Source organism: Gymnodraco acuticeps, unplaced genomic scaffold (genome assembly GCF_902827175.1).
Source record: "Gymnodraco acuticeps unplaced genomic scaffold, fGymAcu1.1, whole genome shotgun sequence".
Classification (NCBI taxonomy): domain Eukaryota; kingdom Metazoa; phylum Chordata; class Actinopteri; order Perciformes; family Bathydraconidae; genus Gymnodraco; species Gymnodraco acuticeps.
Window position 1 is genome coordinate 1 of NW_022990696.1, and position 17,514 is coordinate 17,514.

The 17,514-nt window shown below is 45.7% G+C and overlaps 1 protein-coding gene across 1 annotated transcript; it reads left to right on the plus strand.

Annotated features, from left to right (window-relative positions):
* Positions 1-124: 124 nt before the first annotated feature.
* Positions 125-16,357, plus strand: LOC117555678 (adenylate kinase isoenzyme 5-like). Its single transcript, XM_034230628.1, has 7 exons — positions 125-227; positions 575-1,439; positions 3,413-3,585; positions 7,811-7,924; positions 10,300-10,491; positions 15,862-15,943; positions 16,084-16,357. The coding sequence occupies exons 1-7, from the start codon at positions 165-167 to the stop codon at positions 16,185-16,187; spliced, it is 1,593 nt and encodes a 530-aa protein (XP_034086519.1). The 5' UTR covers positions 125-164; the 3' UTR covers positions 16,188-16,357.
* Positions 16,358-17,514: the final 1,157 nt, after the last annotated feature.

Sequence of the window (17,514 nt, forward strand, 5' to 3'; positions counted from 1 at the left end):
GAAGAAGAAGAAGAAGAAGAAGAAGAAGAAAAGAAGAAGAAGACCCGAAGAAGGAGAAGAAGAAGAAGAAGAAGAAGAAGAAGAAGAAGAAGAAGAAGAAGAAGAAGAAGAAGAAGAAGAAGAAGAAGAAGAAGAAGAAGAAGAAGAAGAAGAAGAAGAAGAAGATGATGAGCAGCAGACAGGTGACGGAGTACCTGTCTCACCATCACCTCCCTCAGCTGCTGGAGGTGAGACAGTTTGAAGAGTAATCTGATTACTTCCAAACTGACATATTACAGTTTCTGTTTTAAATCTAATTAGAATCAGATGTTTAAACTGAGTGGAGGCTATCAAACCCTGACTGTGTTAGCGTGTTAGCGTGTTAGCATGTTAGCGTCAGACGGAGGATGCTCAGACTCTGAGATTTGTTGTGGTGTTTCCATGGTAACAGCTCTTAACGAGATGGCAGTGGACAGCGTGAGCAGCTGTTGCTCTAAATATGGCCGACTCAGGTGGCGTGTTAATATGACCTGGGGGGGGGGGGGGGCAGTGAAACAGAGACATAATACTATAAAATACTGTGTGTGTGTTTCAGAGTCTGCTGACGGGTCTGCTGTACAACCGTCCCCAAGACCCTGTCAGCTTCCTGAAGTGCTGCCTGACCAGAACCACTGAGCTGGGGGGGGCCGGGGCTGTCACTTGGGACACCTTCATCCACCTGCTGGGCCCCGGACCCCCAGAAACCACATCAACACCCCCAAAAACAGCATCTATACCCCCCAGAACCCCACCTGCACGTCCAATAAACCCCCCGATACCCCAAACAACACCTGTTCCCCAAGGAAAAAAACCCATACTCCAAACAACACCTGTTCCCCAAGGAAAACCCCCCATACTCCAAACAACACCTGTTCCCCAAGGAAAAAAACCCATACTCCAAACAACACCTGTTCCCCAAGGAAAACCCCCCATACCCCAAACAACACCTGTTCCCCAAGGGGGAAAAACCATAACCCAAACAACTATTGTACCCCAGCCAAAAAAACCCATACTCCAAACAACACCTGTACCTCAGGTAAAACCCCCCATACCCCAAACAACACCTGTACCTCAGGTAAAAACCCTGATACCCCAAACAACACCTGTACCTCAGGTAAAACCCCTGATGCCCCAAAGGTGCCCTCCTTCCCCTCTGTTAATATCTCTGACGTCCACAGGAGCGCCACCAGCTAAAGGCTGCCCCTCCATGAACCTCAGAGCCTCTGTCCCACCTGTCCTGCCCCCCCAGGTGTTTTCTGGCAGAAGTGAAACCCCACCAGGACCCAAAACAGCTCCTGAACCCCTCCCAGGTCCTCCTCTGGTCCGCTCTCGGCTCTCCATAGACTCCGACTCGGACATGACGGAGAGTGTTGGACTCCTGCAGGAAGTGAGCATGCCGCCCCTCATCGTCTTCATCATCGGTAAGAGACGCCGGGGGAAACAGGTGGGCTTCAGGTAGTTAGCATCACATGGTTCTGGAGCAAACAGAACCTGAGAGGAAATGCTCGGAAGGGTCCAACCTGGAGTTTAAGATGAAGGTTAATCAAGAGCTATGGTTGTTGAGGAGAATATTTACCAAGCATTGAGTGATCGAAAATTACACCAAGGTTTTTGATGTTTGCCCTTATGTTACCACGGAATGAACCCAGGTGGCTTGTTAGCTTAGAGGCGATGTTATCAGCCGCTAAGATCAAGACTTCCGTTTTCGATGCATTGAGCTGTAGGAAGTTGCTTGACATCCACTCCTCAATTGCAGACAGACATGTGATGAGGGTGTTTACTTTTTCCATTTTGACAGGTTTGAAGGAGAAGTATATCTGTATATAATCCGCGTAGCAGTGATACGAGACACCCTCAAATTGGCTAATTACGCGGCTTAATGGGAGCATGTACAGGGCAAAGAGAAGGGGGGCTAAAACAGAACCCTGGGGCAGGCCGCAGGATAGGGGAGTGCTGTGTGATGAGAACGGGCCCACCGCCACGGAGAAACTTCTCCCACTGAGGTACGAGGCAAACCACTGGAGGGCAGACCCTGAGATGCCTACCCACTCCCTGAGTCTATCTAGCATGATGGCGTGGTCCACTGTGTCAAACGCTGCACTCAGTTCCAACAACACCAGAACCACGCAATCGCCTGCATCCGATGCCATCATGAGGTCATTGGAGACCCTGAGGAGAGCTGATTCTGTGGAGTGGTGTTTTCTGAAACCTGATTGGGATTTCTCATGGATTTTATTGTCATTCAGAAATGTATTGAGTTGATTAGCAACAACTTTTTCTAAAACTTTTGACACAAATGGGAGCTTTGAGATGGGCCTGTAATTATTCGGGAGGGAGGGATCTAGATTGGGTTTTTTGAGAAGGGGCTGAACAACCGCCTGCTTAAAAAATGATGGGACGGAGCCAGAGACAATACAATGGAGATGTTTATAATGTGGAGCAAGGGTGGAGCGACACATGAAAAAACTTATTTTAGCATGGACGTTGGTCAAGCATCCAGAGGGCTTGAGGAAGATTTCATAGTGCTCACTACAGAGGTCAGGTCGGCTATGGTGATGCAGGAGAAATGACTCAGCGTGGCCTGCCTGGACAGATAGGGAGGGGGGAGTGGCCCTGGGTGATGCTCGACCTCACATCAGCTACCTTGTTTATAAAAAAGGTGAGAAAACGGTCGCAGTCGTCGTTTGAATAAATAGGAACTGAGGGGGTGGACGGGTTTACAATGGTATTTATGGTTTTAAATAGTACTCTGGGGTTGTGCTTACTAGAGGAGATGAGATTAGAAAAATAGGTAGCCCGGGCATTTTTGACCAAATTGTTGTTATCACAGTAAAGGTCCTTCAGATGGAGACGGTGTACCTGGAGATTTGTGGTTTTCCACAGCCGCTCAACTTTGCGACAAAGCCGTTTCAGTATACGGGTGTCCTCTGTTAACCAGGGGATGTGTTTACAGCTAGGGAGCTGCGTGTCACCATGGGAGCGACGTCATCTAAAATGGTGGAGCAGTGTGTACATCTCTTTCGACTCCACTTCGAGCGTTAGAACTATTAACAAAGCACTTTTATACTAACAAAGGACTGGCTTATCTAAAGCCAGTTGAGTAGCACTTGAAATGTTTGGCTCTATGAAACCTGATGTACTTATATGATTCTGTTTTCTTCAAGGTTGTGTCTTCCTGGTCGAATGTGCTTCTTGTTTTGCAAGACTGTAATCCTCTCCACTGATTTTAAGAATAAAGGATGAACCCCTGACCTCAGGGTCACCTTCCCCTTCAGGTGCTCTTCCTCCTTCTCATTTCCGGGTGTTTTATGCGGTTATCAGACAGTAGGATGTGACAGGTGGGGGGTGATGTTTTGTGAGGGTGTCATACTGTATGATCTTTTCTTCCCACCAGGCGGTCCAGGAAGCGGGAAGGGAAGCCAGGCGGCGAGGCTCGCTCAGCGCTTCAGATTCAGAGTCCTCTCATTGGACGAGCTGCTGAGGAGGCAAATGCTGAGCCACGCCTCCCCCGGCAGGAAGTGGGAGGTGATATCGGAGATGATGGGCCACGGAGAACTGGGCCTGCAGGTTTGACTGAAACCCAGACCATCTCAGCAAACCCTCCTGACTGAAACCCAGACCACCTCAGCAAACCCTCTCCTCACTGAAACCCAGACCACCTCAGCAAACCCTCCTCCTGACTGAATCCCAAAACACCTCAGCAAACCCACACATGACTGAATCCCAGACCACCTCAGCAAACCCTCTCCTCACTGAATCCCAGACCACCTCAGCAAACCCACACCTGACTGAAACCCAGACCACCTCAGCAAACCCACACCTGACTGAATCCCAGACCACCTCAGCAAAACCTCTCCTCACTGAAACCCAGACCACCTCAGCAAATCCTCACCTCACTGAAACACAGACCACCTCAGCAAATCCTCACCTCACTGAAACACAGACCACCTCAGCAAATCCTCACCTCACTGAAACACAGACCACCTCAGCAAATCCTCTCCTGACTGAAACCCAGACCACCTCAGCAAACCCTCTCCTCACTGAAACACAGACCACCTCAGCAAACCCTCTCCTCACTGAAACACAGACCACCTCAGCAAACCCTCCTCCTGACTGAAACCCAGACCACCTCAGCAAACCCTCTCCTCACTGAAACCCAGACCACCTCAGCAAACCCTCCTCCTAACTGAAACCCAGACCACCTCAGCAAACCCTCTCCTCACTGAAACCCAGACCACCTCAGCAAACCCTCTCCTCACTGAAACCCAGACCACCTCAGCAAACCCTCTCCTCACTGAAACACAGACCACCTCAGCAAACCCTCCTCCTGACTGAAACCCAGACCACCTCAGCAAACCCTCCTCCTGACTGAATCCCAGACCACCTCAGCAAACCCTCTCCTCACTGAAACCCAGACCACCTCAGCAAACCCTCCTCCTGACTGAATCCCAGACCACCTCAGCAAACCCTCTCCTCACTGAAACCCAAACCACCTCAGCAAACCCTCTCCTCACTGAAACCCAGACCACCTCAGCAAACCCTCTCTTGACTGAAACCCAGACCACCTCAGCAAACCCTCTCCTGACTGAAACCCAGACCACCTCAGCAAACCCTTCTCCTGACTGAAACACAGACCACCTTAGCAAACCCTCTCCTGACTGAAACCCAGACCACCTCAGCAAACCCTCACCTCACTGAAACCCAGACCACATCAGCAAACCCTCTCCTCACTGAAACCCAGACCACCTCAGAAAACCCTCTCCTCACTGAAACACAGACCACCTCAGCAAACCCTCCTCCTGACTGAAACCCAGACCACCTCAGCAAACCCTCTCCTCACTGAAACACAGACCACCTTAGCAAACCCTCTCCTAACTGAAACCCAGACCACCTCAGCAAACCCTCTCCTCACTGAAACACAGACCACCTCAGCAAACCCTCCTCCTGACTGAAACCCAGACCACCTCAGCAAACCCTCTCCTCACTGAAACACAGACCACCTTAGCAAACCCTCTCCTGACTGAAACCCAGACCACCTCAGCAAACCCTCTCCTCACTGAAACACAGACCACCTCAGCAAACCCTCTCCTCACTGAAACCCAGACCACCTCAGCAAACCCTCTCCTCACTGAAACACAGACCACCTCAGCAAACCCTCCTCCTGACTGAAACCCAGACCACCTCAGCAAACCCTCCTCCTGACTGAATCCCAGACCACCTCAGCAAACCCTCTCCTCACTGAAACCCAGACCACCTCAGCAAACCCTCCTCCTGACTGAATCCCAGACCACCTCAGCAAACCCTCTCCTCACTGAAACCCAAACCACCTCAGCAAACCCTCTCCTCACTGAAACCCAGACCACCTCAGCAAACCCTCTCTTGACTGAAACCCAGACCACCTCAGCAAACCCTCTCCTGACTGAAACCCAGACCACCTCAGCAAACCCTTCTCCTGACTGAAACACAGACCACCTTAGCAAACCCTCTCCTGACTGAAACCCAGACCACCTCAGCAAACCCTCACCTCACTGAAACCCAGACCACATCAGCAAACCCTCTCCTCACTGAAACCCAGACCACCTCAGAAAACCCTCTCCTCACTGAAACACAGACCACCTCAGCAAACCCTCCTCCTCACTGAAACACAGACCACCTCAGCAAACCCTCTCCTCACTGAAACCCAGACAACCTCAGCAAACCCTCTCCTCACTGAAACCCAGACCACCTCAGCAAACCCTCCTCCTGACTGAAACACAGACCACCTTAGCAAACCCTCTCCTCACTGAAACCCAGACCACCTCATCAAACCCTCTCCTCACTGAAACCCAGACCACCTCAGCAAACCATCTCCTGACTGAAACCAAGACCACCTCAGCAAACCCTCTCCTCACTGAAACTCAGACCACCTCAGCAAACCCTCTCCTGACTGAAACCAAGACCACCTCAGCAAACCCTCTCCTGACTGAACCCCAGACCACCTCAGCAAACACTCTCCTCACTGAAACCCAGACCACCTCAGCAAACCCTCTCCTCACTGAAACCCAGACCACCTCAGCAAACCCTCTCCTCACTGAAACACAGACCACCTCAGCAAACCCTCTCCTGACTGAACCCCAGACCACCTCAGCAAACCCTCTCCTCACTGAAAACCAGACCACCTCAGCAAACCCTCTCCTGACTGAAACCAAGACCACCTCAGCAAACCCTCTCCTGACTGAACCCCAGACCACCTCAGCAAACCCTCTCCTCACTGAAACACAGACCACCTCAGCAAACCCTCTCCTCACTGAAACACAGACCACCTCAGCAAACCCTCCTCCTGACTGAAACACAGACCACCTTAGCAAACCCTCTCCTCACTGAAACCCAGACCACCTCATCAAACCCTCTCCTGACTGAAACCAAGACCACCTCAGCAAACCCTCTCCTCACTGAAACCCAGACCACCTCAGCAAACCCTCTCCTGACTGAAACCCAGACAACCTCAGCAAACCCTCTCCTGACTGAAACCCAGACCACCTCAGCAAACCCTCTCCTCACTGAAACCCAGACAACCTCAGCAAACCCTCTCCTGACTGAAACCCAGACAACCTCAGCAAACCCTCTCCTGACTGAAACCCAGACCACCTCAGCAAACCCTCTCCTCACTGAAACCCAGACCCCCTCAGCAAACCCTCTCCCCACTGAAATCCAGACCACCTCATCAAACCCTCTCCTCACTGAAACCCAGACCACCTCAGCAAACCATCTCCTGACTGAATCCAAGACCACCTCAGCAAACCCTCTCCTCACTGAAACTCAGACCACCTCAGCAAACCCTCTCCTGACTGAAACCAAGACCACCTCAGCAAACCCTCTCCTGACTGAACCCCAGACCACCTCAGCAAACACTCTCCTCACTGAAACCCAGACCACCTCAGCAAACCCTCTCCTCACTGAAACCCAGACCACCTCAGCAAACCCTCTCCTCACTGAAACACAGACCACCTCAGCAAACCCTCTCCTCACTGAAACACAGACCACCTCAGCAAACCCTCTCCTCACTGAAACACAGACCACCTCAGCAAACCCTCTCCTCACTGAAACCCAGACCACCTCATCAAACCCTCTCCTCACTGAAACCCAGACCACCTCATCAAACCCTCTCCTGACTGAACCCCAGACCACCTCAGCAAACCCTCTCCTCACTGAAAACCAGACCACCTCAGCAAACCCTCTCCTGACTGAAACCAAGACCACCTCAGCAAACCCTCTCCTGACTGAACCCCAGACCACCTCAGCAAACCCTCTCCTCACTGAAACACAGACAACCTCAGCAAACCCTCTCCTCACTGAAACCCAGACCACCTTAGCAAACCCTCTCCTGACTGAAACCCAGACCACCTCAGCAAACCCTCTCCTCACTGAAACCCAGACCACCTCAGCAAACCCTCTCCTGACTGAAACCCAGACAACCTCAGCAAACCCTCTCCTGACTGAAACCCAGACCACCTCAGCAAACCCTCTCCTCACTGAAACCCAGACAACCTCAGCAAACCCTCTCCTGACTGAAACCCAGACAACCTCAGCAAACCCTCTCCTGACTGAAACCCAGACCACCTCAGCAAACCCTCTCCTCACTGAAACCCAGACCCCCTCAGCAAACCCTCTCCTCACTGAAACCCAGACCCCCTCAGCAAACCCTCTCCTCACTGAAACCCAGACCACCTGAGTCCGAGCGGCACCATACTTCTTCTTATTTCCTGAATGTCTCCCTCTGGTGTGAAATGGTGGATGCTCTATTTGTTCGCAGGAGGAAACCATCTCAGAACTGAGGCACCAGATGATTGGTCAGTCCGAGGTCAGAGGGTTCATCGTGGATGGATTCCCAAGAGACGTCCACCAGGCCCTCAGCTTCCAGGAGCAGGTATCGACTAATCAGAGAGCTTGCTGCAGTTTGTACCGATCAGACAGCTGTATCCCTGTATGAAACCTGTCAGTGACCTGATCAGTCCTGTTGCAGTGTGTCCTGTTCTTGGTCCTGTTGCAGTGTGTCCTGTTCTTGGTCCTGTTGCAGTGTGTCCTATTCTTGGTCCTGTTGCAGTGTGTCCTGTTCTTAGTCCTGTTGCAGTGTGTCCTGTTCTTGGTCCTGTTGCAGTTTGTCCTGTTCTTGGTCCTGTTGCAGTGTGTCCTGTTCTTGGTCCTGTTGCAGTGTGTCCTGTTCTTGGTCCTGTTGCAGTGTGTCCTGTTCTTGGTCCTGCTGCAGTGTGTCCTGTTCTTGGTCCTGTTGCAGTGTGTCCTGTTCTTGGTCCTGCTGCAGTGTGTCCTGTTCTTGGTCCTGCTGCAGTGTGTCCTGTTCTTGGTCCTGTTGCAGTGTGTCCTGTTCTTGGTCCTGTTGCAGTGTGTCCTTTTCTTGGTCCTGTTGCAGTGTGTCCTGTTCTTAGTCCTGTTGCAGTGTGTCCTGTTCTTGGTCCTGTTGCAGTGTGTCCTGTTCTTGGTCCTGAACAGTTTGTCCTGTTCTTGGTCCTGCTGCAGTGTGTCCTGTTCTTGGTCCTGTTGCAGTGTGTCTTGTTCTTAGTCCTGCTGCAGTGTGTCCTGTTCTTGGTCCTGTTGCAGTGTGTCCTGTTCTTGGTCCTGAACAGTTTGTCCTGTTCTTGGTCCTGCTGCAGTGTGTCCTGTTCTTGGTCCTGTTGCAGTGTGTCCTGTTCTTGGTCCTGTTGCAGTGTGTCCTGTTCTTGGTCCTGAACAGTTTGTCCTGTTCTTGGTCCTGCTGCAGTGTGTCCTGTTCTTGGTCCTGTTGCAGTGTGTCTTGTTCTTGGTCCTGCTGCAGTGTGTCCTGTTCTTGGTCCTGTTGCAGTGTGTCCTGTTCTTAGTCCTGTTGCAGTGTGTCCTGTTCTTGGTCCTGAACAGTTTGTCCTGTTCTTGGTCCTGCTGCAGTGTGTCCTGTTCTTGATCCTGTGCAGTGTGTCTTGTTCTTGGTCCTGCTGCAGTGTGTCCTGTTCTTGGTCCTGCTGCAGTGTGTCCTGTTCTTGGTCCTGTTGCAGTGTGTCCTGTTCTTAGTCCTGTTGCAGTGTGTCCTGTTCTTGGTCCTGAACAGTTTGTCCTGTTCTTGGTCCTGCTGCAGTGTGTCCTGTTCTTGATCCTGTTGCAGTGTGTCCTGTTCTTGGTCCTGCTGCAGTGTGTCCTGTTCTTGGTCCTGAACAGTGTGTCCTGTTCTTGGTCCTGTTGCAGTGTGTCCTGTTCTTGGTCCTGCTGCAGTGTGTCCTGTTCTTGGTCCTGTTGCAGTGTGTCCTGTTCTTGGTCCTGCTGCAGTGTGTCCTGTTCTTGGTCCTGCTGCAGTGTGTCCTGTTCTTGGTCCTGTTGCAGTGTGTCCTGTTCTTGGTCCTGTTGCAGTGTGTCCTTTTCTTGGTCCTGTTGCAGTGTGTCCTGTTCTTAGTCCTGTTGCAGTGTGTCCTGTTCTTGGTCCTGTTGCAGTGTGTCCTGTTCTTGGTCCTGAACAGTTTGTCCTGTTCTTGGTCCTGCTGCAGTGTGTCCTGTTCTTGGTCTGTTGCAGTGTGTCTTGTTCTAGTCCTGATGCAGTGTGTCCTGTTCTTGGTTCCTGTTGCAGTGTGTCCTGTTCTTGGTCCTGAACAGTTTGTCCTGTTCTTGGTCCTGCAGTGTGTCCTGTTCTTGGTCCTGTTGCAGTGTGTCCTGTTCTTGGGTCCTGTTGCAGTGTGTCCTGTTCTTGGTCCTGAACAGTTTGTCCTGTTCTTGGTCCTGCTGCAGTGTGTCCTGTTCTTGGTCCTGTTGCAGTGTGTCTTGTTCTTGGTCCTGCTGCAGTGTGTCCTGTTCTTGGTCCTGTTGCAGTGTGTCCTGTTCTTAGTCCTGTTGCAGTGTGTCCTGTTCTTGGTCCTGAACAGTTTGTCCTGTTCTTGGTCCTGCTGCAGTGTGTCCTGTTCTTGATCCTGTTGCAGTGTGTCCTGTTCTTGGTCCTGCTGCAGTGTGTCCTGTTCTTGGTCCTGAACAGTGTGTCCTGTTCTTGGTCCTGCTGCAGTGTGTCCTGTTCTTGATCCTGTTGCAGTGTGTCCTGTTCTTGGTCCTGCTGCAGTGTGTCCTGTTCTTGGTCCTGAACAGTGTGTCCTGTTCTTGGTCCTGCTGCAGTGTGTCCTGTTCTTGGTCCTGAACAGTGTGTCCTGTTCTTGGTCCTGTTGCAGTGTGTCCTGTTCTTGGTCCTGTTGCAGTGTGTCCTGTTTTTGGTCCTGTTGCAGTGTGTCTTGAGGTTGAGTTCTGGAGTTCTGGGTCACAGTGCAGATTCTGTTTCAGATTGGCTCTCCTGACCTGGTGCTGCTGCTAATCTGCTCCAATCAGACGCTGCACTTCCGTCTGCAGCAACGAGCCGCGCAGCTCGGCCTTCTGGGAGATAACATTACCGCCCTGAGGAGACGCCTGGACTCCTTCCACAGAGACATCACCTCCGTCAGCAGATACTACAACCAGCTACACGTGCTGACACAGGTAGACCCGCTATACCTGCTACACCTGCTGACATATGTACACCTGATACACCTGAGTGTGTGTGTGTGTCTGTCTGTCTGTCTGTCTGTCTGTCTGTCTGTCTGTCTGTCTGTCTGTCTGTCTGTCTGTCTGTCTGTCTGTCTGTCTGTCTGTCTGTCTGTCTGTCTGTCTGTCTGTCTGTCTGTCTGTCTGTCTGTCTGTCTGTCTGTGCGCATGTTAGAAGTATTTCTATCGGTGTAGAAAGGTTAAATACACACAAAAAAGACCTTTTTATCCACAAAAACCAGAAATTGTGTATTTTCTGTGTGTCAGAACAGCGCTCATACAGCTGGTTTTTGGTATTGCACCCGCTCATGAATATTCACACAGAAGGAGCTCTGATTGGCTGACTGCCGGATGGTCCTGACAATTCATGTTTCTGTGAAAAATGTTGTGTGTGTAATAAGAATAAGAATAACATAGTAATAATAATTAATATTATTATTATGTTATTAATATTATTATTATTATTATGTCTAATACTACCTACATTTCATTGCAGTTTAGAGATGTAATTATCAGGCTTTTGTTTAATACTATATTATATCATTATGTCTAATATTTCTATAATTTCATTGCACCTCTATTGTAGCTTTTATCTGATAATATACTTTAAGGTACTCAGTGTTTTAGGAGTCCATATCGGTCTTTGTCTCAAGACCACTTTTTTGAGGTCTTTGAATTGACTGCATTTTACCATTGTATTGTTTCGTTTTTAGACAAGGCTGAATTTATTCCAAGACTGCTCAAGATCTTAACTGCGGGGATATTACATAACTTCCATTGTCAAATGTAATTGTTTATTATTAACATTAATTATTATTGTTATTGGATATAAAAATGCATGCCCAACATACAGTACTCTACCTTGTGCCCTTAGTAAAAATGTGGATTTTGTTTAGTCAAATTAGTCCTTCAATATGAATAAATGCTCACAAAATGGTTCAGAAATGTAAAATCAGGATATACATATCTCTCTCCGCACACATCATTGCACACATAAATGTGTATTGTTTTATATAAATCTGAAAAATTCCACATTATCCACATTTTTTATCAACACATGAATATGTATTGCTTTTCATGTATAAAGTGCTCTGCATTTCATACATGAAAAAGGTGAGTTTGTGAATGCAGGTTGAATAGTTTATGTATAACACAAAATATATCTTTAATGAAAATTGCTAACACTTTAATTAAAATACTTGTGGATATCTATTACAAACATTCTTGTGTGGATAAAAAACATTTTTAGAAATAAACCACATTTGTGCAGATAGAGACATTTATATATAAATCCTAATTCAAAGCATGATTGAACAACTTGTGCACCTTTGTACATACAGTTTATGCTTTAATACTGTTATCCAGAGTGACGTGGTACATTGTTTACCACTATTTAAGTAGCATTTGCCGACGGCCGTGCTCCACCGGCGTTTCAGCTACCGTTTGCTAACTGGAGAGGAATAATTCGCTGTCTGACTGTCACACAAGCAACGTCTCCTGATACATATTCCCCAATACATTCACATGTTTGTTAGCTTTAAATGTACACTGTTTGGTAATATAGCACTGAAAAGAGTTTCTGGAGAGTGATAGCTTAGCCACCGCAGACGTCTCGCTGATCAATAACAAGCTGCTTTTGCTGTACCGGCGTATTTTCAATATAATCTAACTTGTGCTGTTCTGATATAACAACATGTTTAGCCTAAGTATTAATAACAGCTGATAATCAGACAAGCCTGTATAAAACAACAACAGAAGAACGGCTTGTGCCGCTGTTATGACGGTCAATGATAGTAACGGATAGTCAGCTAAAATGTGGTGGAAAATGTATGGGTACTGGTTAATGTTACGTAACATTACTACATATGTACATTAATGTGGAGTTGTGTTATAATCACTGCGTTATCGGCTCTACTGCTTATGTAGCAACTGTATTGTTTTCTCCGTACTCGCTATATAGTTACATTACATTACATCACATTTAGCTGACGCTTTTATCCAAAGCGACTTACAATAAGTGCATTCGACCAACAAGATACAAAGTTGAAAAAAACAGAATCATATAAGTACATCAGCTTTCATAGAGCCAAAACAGTTCAAGTGCAATATTCATCCACAAGATTTCCACTGAGGCAGAGACTCTGCATGAAGATGCTGCCATGACATCCGAGTCCCACTATGATGACATTACACAGGTGAGTTAACCACAACTCATTGTTCGTATTAGTTACATGTTTATTTCCAGTTATAAACCATGAAGACTGGATTTGAATGCTGAGGTTCGATACACAGGTCCTGTGTATCACTCTACTGGACCGCTTTAGACACTAAGAGGACTGTGTGTCAATGCTGTTTTTCTTCTTAACGTTAAACTGAATGATCATACTCTTTAGATATTAAATACTATAATCAGTGTCTTTCTACCTGACTGTGTTGTTAACTCACAACAAGAGCCAGTAAAGCATTTGTGTACTACTCTGGATGTCTAGTGATTAAACTTGGTCCTTCTTCATCCACAAGATTTCTACTGAGGCAGAGACTCTGCATGAAGATGCTGCCATGACATCTGAGTCCCACTATGATGACATTACACAGGTGAGTTATTAAGACTTTTATATGTTGTTCATTTCACTACATTAAGACTTGTTTTATAAATAGCTTGACACAAAATGTAATGTCATCTTCTTCAGAGGACTGTGTGCTTCTGGTTTGCTCAGACTTGATGGATAGTGCTTACAGCAAAAGCATTAATGATTGAGAAATGAGTTCCTATCATGCGTCTGAGTGCTGCATCTCGACGGGGTTAATTTTACAATGATGACTGAGTCTTTATCATGACCAAAAATTAACAGAATATAGTTTCCTGAAACTATATTGTTACATGCGTCTTTTCCCTGTTAAGTCATTTAAAAACATTGTGAGGACGAAATACAAGTCTCAGAAAACTTGATCCTGTAAGTACTATTATTATGTCAAATACTAACTTTAAGCTGCTTAAGTAAAAAGAATCATTCCTGTAAGCTCTGCACAGTTAGACTTACAGATGTTTAAATATGGCAAAGAGCAAGTATTAGCATTTGAACCAGCACAATATCATACATTGGAAGAAGGAAAGCCGGAAAGACAGTTCGATGGCTTCATCCCAAACCCATTTGTAGTTATAGTTTTAGTAAGTAACATAATACATCTTAAATAAAATACGTGTTGACGTGGTTACCATTGACTGATCTCTTTTTCTGTTTGTAGAGTCTCTTGAAATGCTGTGGAGAGGAATCCCAGGAGGATGCAAAAACAGAAGCAGTTTTGAGACACTTTAATGCACACTAAGGGGAAAGTGGCCACGATGATAGACTGCAGACAGTGAAAGCTGCAGAGCATCCTATTCTGGCTGGTCGCTCTTTGCAAAAATATTAGAGACTTCGTCAGGAGCCAAGAAACGACTCAGAAGAGAAAAGCACTGCTACACAAAAGATGATGACATTTAATGGAACATGCAGTGAGGACAGTTCACAGTTCAACTTCATTATTATGTTACATGTAGGAGCAATGTTTTATTATAAGGATAATTATGAGATTAAAGCTGTTATGTTAGGAGAATAAAGATGAAATCATTCCGGGGGCTCAGGGGTCGTTGCAGCAGATAGTTATATTGAAGGATTGGAACTTCACGGATCAAACACTAATAAACAAAACGTTGCTAAAACACAAACTAACTACCGTAATAATGTAAACAACTATCCACAATCCAATTTCATCAAAACAACTTCACACCCGCCGCCCTCTGAGCTGGACACATCACACAGGTGTCTGTCTGCAGCTGGAGGAGAGAGGAGGGGTCAGGGACCGTCTACGAAGTGCAACACTGAATAAAGATATACTCAATAACTCCTCTGTTATAAAGCTATAAAACATCACATTTTAAATCACACAATAATATACTGTTGCTTAAACTACACATGCAACTTTGACAAAATAGGTGGTTTTAGTTTATTTGCAGTATTTTTTTCAGTGTTGCACTTTGTAGACGGTCCCTGACCCCTCCTCTCTCCTTCGGCTGCAGACAGACACCTGTGTGATGTGTCCAGCTCAGAGGGCGGCGGGTGTGAGGTTGTTTTGATTCAATTGGATTGTGGATAGTTGTTTACCTTATTACGGTAGTTAGTTTGTGTTTTAGCAACGTTTTGTTTATGAGTTATTGATCCGTTCCAGTTCCAATCTGTCAATATAACTTCCTTGAAGATCTGCTGCAACGACCCCTCAGCCCCCGGGATAATTTCATCTTTATTCTCCGAACATAGCGACTTTAATCTCGTAATTATGACTTTATTCTTCTATCTTTTCTTTTGTGTGGCCCTAATCCTCTGTCGTACCAACGTAATGCTGGAAGGAGAGTTATATGTTTCAAATAATAAATATTTAGTCTTAGCTCAATTTTCATGTGAGAAAATGTTATGTGAAAATAACCATTAAACTTGGCTCATTGTTCACTGTGCCATGTGTCCTTTTGTATCAGCTTTTGAAAGGTAATGCTCCAGTAGATGAGCAGTCTTGTAGGGCAAATAGCATTTTGTATTAGTGATAAACCAGTTCGGTCACTTTGCTATAAAATGGTTATCGGTTCTTTTCATATCGATGATGTAATTGCAATTAGCAGTGCTGCAAATATAAGCATTTACTTGCAAATGGATTGAATTCGTCTCGGGAGACCTGCTTGTAGTATACCACTGGAGAGTATTAGAATGTGGTTCTACATTTGCATGAAAACAACAGATTGCAAACAGGAGGCAAGCAATAACCAAACACATTAACATACTTTTAAGCTATATATCTATGGTGCACTATATTGTCTATTAAAATATTACATCACAAATCAGGTATTCCTATGCTGTATACATTGTCCGTTTATAAAAGGTTTGTTCTTGTAATGCACAATCCAACACTTGTCTGTGTAAAGTTATGTTCCATTTAATCATGTTTGTCCCTTTAATACACTTCAGTGACATGTTTGTGTGTTGTATAGCTACTGTCCTCACAAATAACCATTGTGTCATGGGCGGGGCTTATGCAGCTCATTATCTGCTGTCCTCATAATTAAGCATGGTGTCAGGTTGTTGTATTTTGAGTTGTGATGTGTGTATTGGACATTTGAAGTGGGATTTGTGTTGTATGGCTCAAAATAGATTTTTTGATATTCAAAACATCTTTGTAAAGCTAGTGGAAAGTGGTTTCCTTCTAATGTGTGTGTGTGTGTGTGTGTGTGTGTGTGTGTGTGTGTGTGTGTGTGTGTGTGTGTGTGTGTGTGTGTGTGTGTGTGTGTGTGTGCAGGTGGATGCAGACAGGCTGGAGGAGGCAGTGTTTTCTGATCTGAGTGCAGCGGTCAGAGAGAAGCTGCTGAAGGACTCCTCAGGTCTGATCTCTCATTGCTGTAGTAATACCTTATACTATTTATATACTACCTTCTAATGCGTTATACTACTTTATACTAATTTATACTACTTTGTATTACTTTAAATACACTTCCTGAAACGTTCTCTTGCTGTTCTTCAGATCCTTCTGATTTCCCAGCATGCATCAGTGTGGCCCGCCCTCACATGAGATCCTTGGAGCAATGCCTGACGATGGATGATCGTAACCATGTGATGGAAGAGTAGTGTCTGACAGTAGTACTGTTACTGTGATGTTCACAATATGGTAGTATCTGACTGTAGTACTGTTACTGTGATGTTTACAATATGGTAGTATCTGACTGTAGTACTGTTACTGTGATGTTCACAATATGGTAGTATCTGACTGTAGTACTGTTACTGTGATGTTCACAATATGGTAGTATGACTGTAGTACTGTTACTGTGATGTTCACAATATGGTAGTATCTGACAGTAGTACTGTTACTGTGATGTTCACAATATGGTAGTATCTGACAGTAGTACTGTTACTGTGATGTTCACAATATGGTAGTATCTGACTGTAGTACTGTTACTTTGATGTTCACAATATGGTAGTATCTGACTGTAGTACTGTTACTGTGATGTTCACAATATGGTAGTATCTGACTGTAGTACTGTTACTTTGATGTTCACAATATGGTAGTATCTGACAGTAGTACTGTTACTGTGATGTTCACAATATGGTAGTATCTGACTGTAGTACTGTTACTGTGATGTTCACAATATGGTAGTATCTGACTGTAGTACTGTTACTGTGATGTTTACAATATGGTAGTATCTGACTGTAGTACTGTTACTTTGATGTTCACAATATGGTAGTATCTGACTGTAGTACTGTTACTGTGATGTTCACAATATGGTAGTATCTGACTGTAGTACTGTTACTGTGATGTTTACAATATGGTAGTATCTGACTGTAGTACTGTTACTTTGATGTTTACAATATGGTAGTATCTGACTGTAGTACTGTTACTGTGATGTTCACAATATGGTAGTATCTGACAGTAGTACTGTTACTGTGATGTTCACAATATGGTAGTATCTGACAGTAGTACTGTTACTGTGATGTTCACAATATGGTAGTATCTGACTGTAGTACTGTTACTGTGATGTTTACAATATGGTAGTATCTGACTGTAGTACTGTTACTGTGATGTTTACAATATGGTAGTATCTGACTGTAGTACTGTTACTGTGATGTTTACAATATGGTAGTATCTGACTGTAGTACTGTTACTGTGATGTTCACAATATGGTAGTATCTGACTGTAGTACTGTTACTGTGATGTTCACAATATGGTAGTATCTGACTGTAGTACTGTTACTGTGATGTTTACAATATGGTAGTATCTGACTGTAGTACTGTTACTGTGATGTTCACAATATGGTAGTATCTGACTGTAGTACTGTTACTGTGATGTTTACAATATGGTAGTATCTGACTGTAGTACTGTTACTGTGATGTTCACAATATGGTAGTATCTGACTGTAGTACTGTTACTGTGATGTTCACAATATGGTAGTATCTGACT

Coding starts and splice junctions, on each gene's coding strand:
- LOC117555678 (XM_034230628.1), top strand. CDS start 165: ATGATGAGCAGCAGACAGGTGACGGAGTACCTGTCTCACCATCACCTC. Junction 1,440..3,412: donor CCTCATCGTCTTCATCATCG/GTAAGAGACGCC, acceptor TCTTCCCACCAG/GCGGTCCAGGAAGCGGGAAG. Junction 15,944..16,083: donor GCTGCTGAAGGACTCCTCAG/GTCTGATCTCTC, acceptor GCTGTTCTTCAG/ATCCTTCTGATTTCCCAGCA.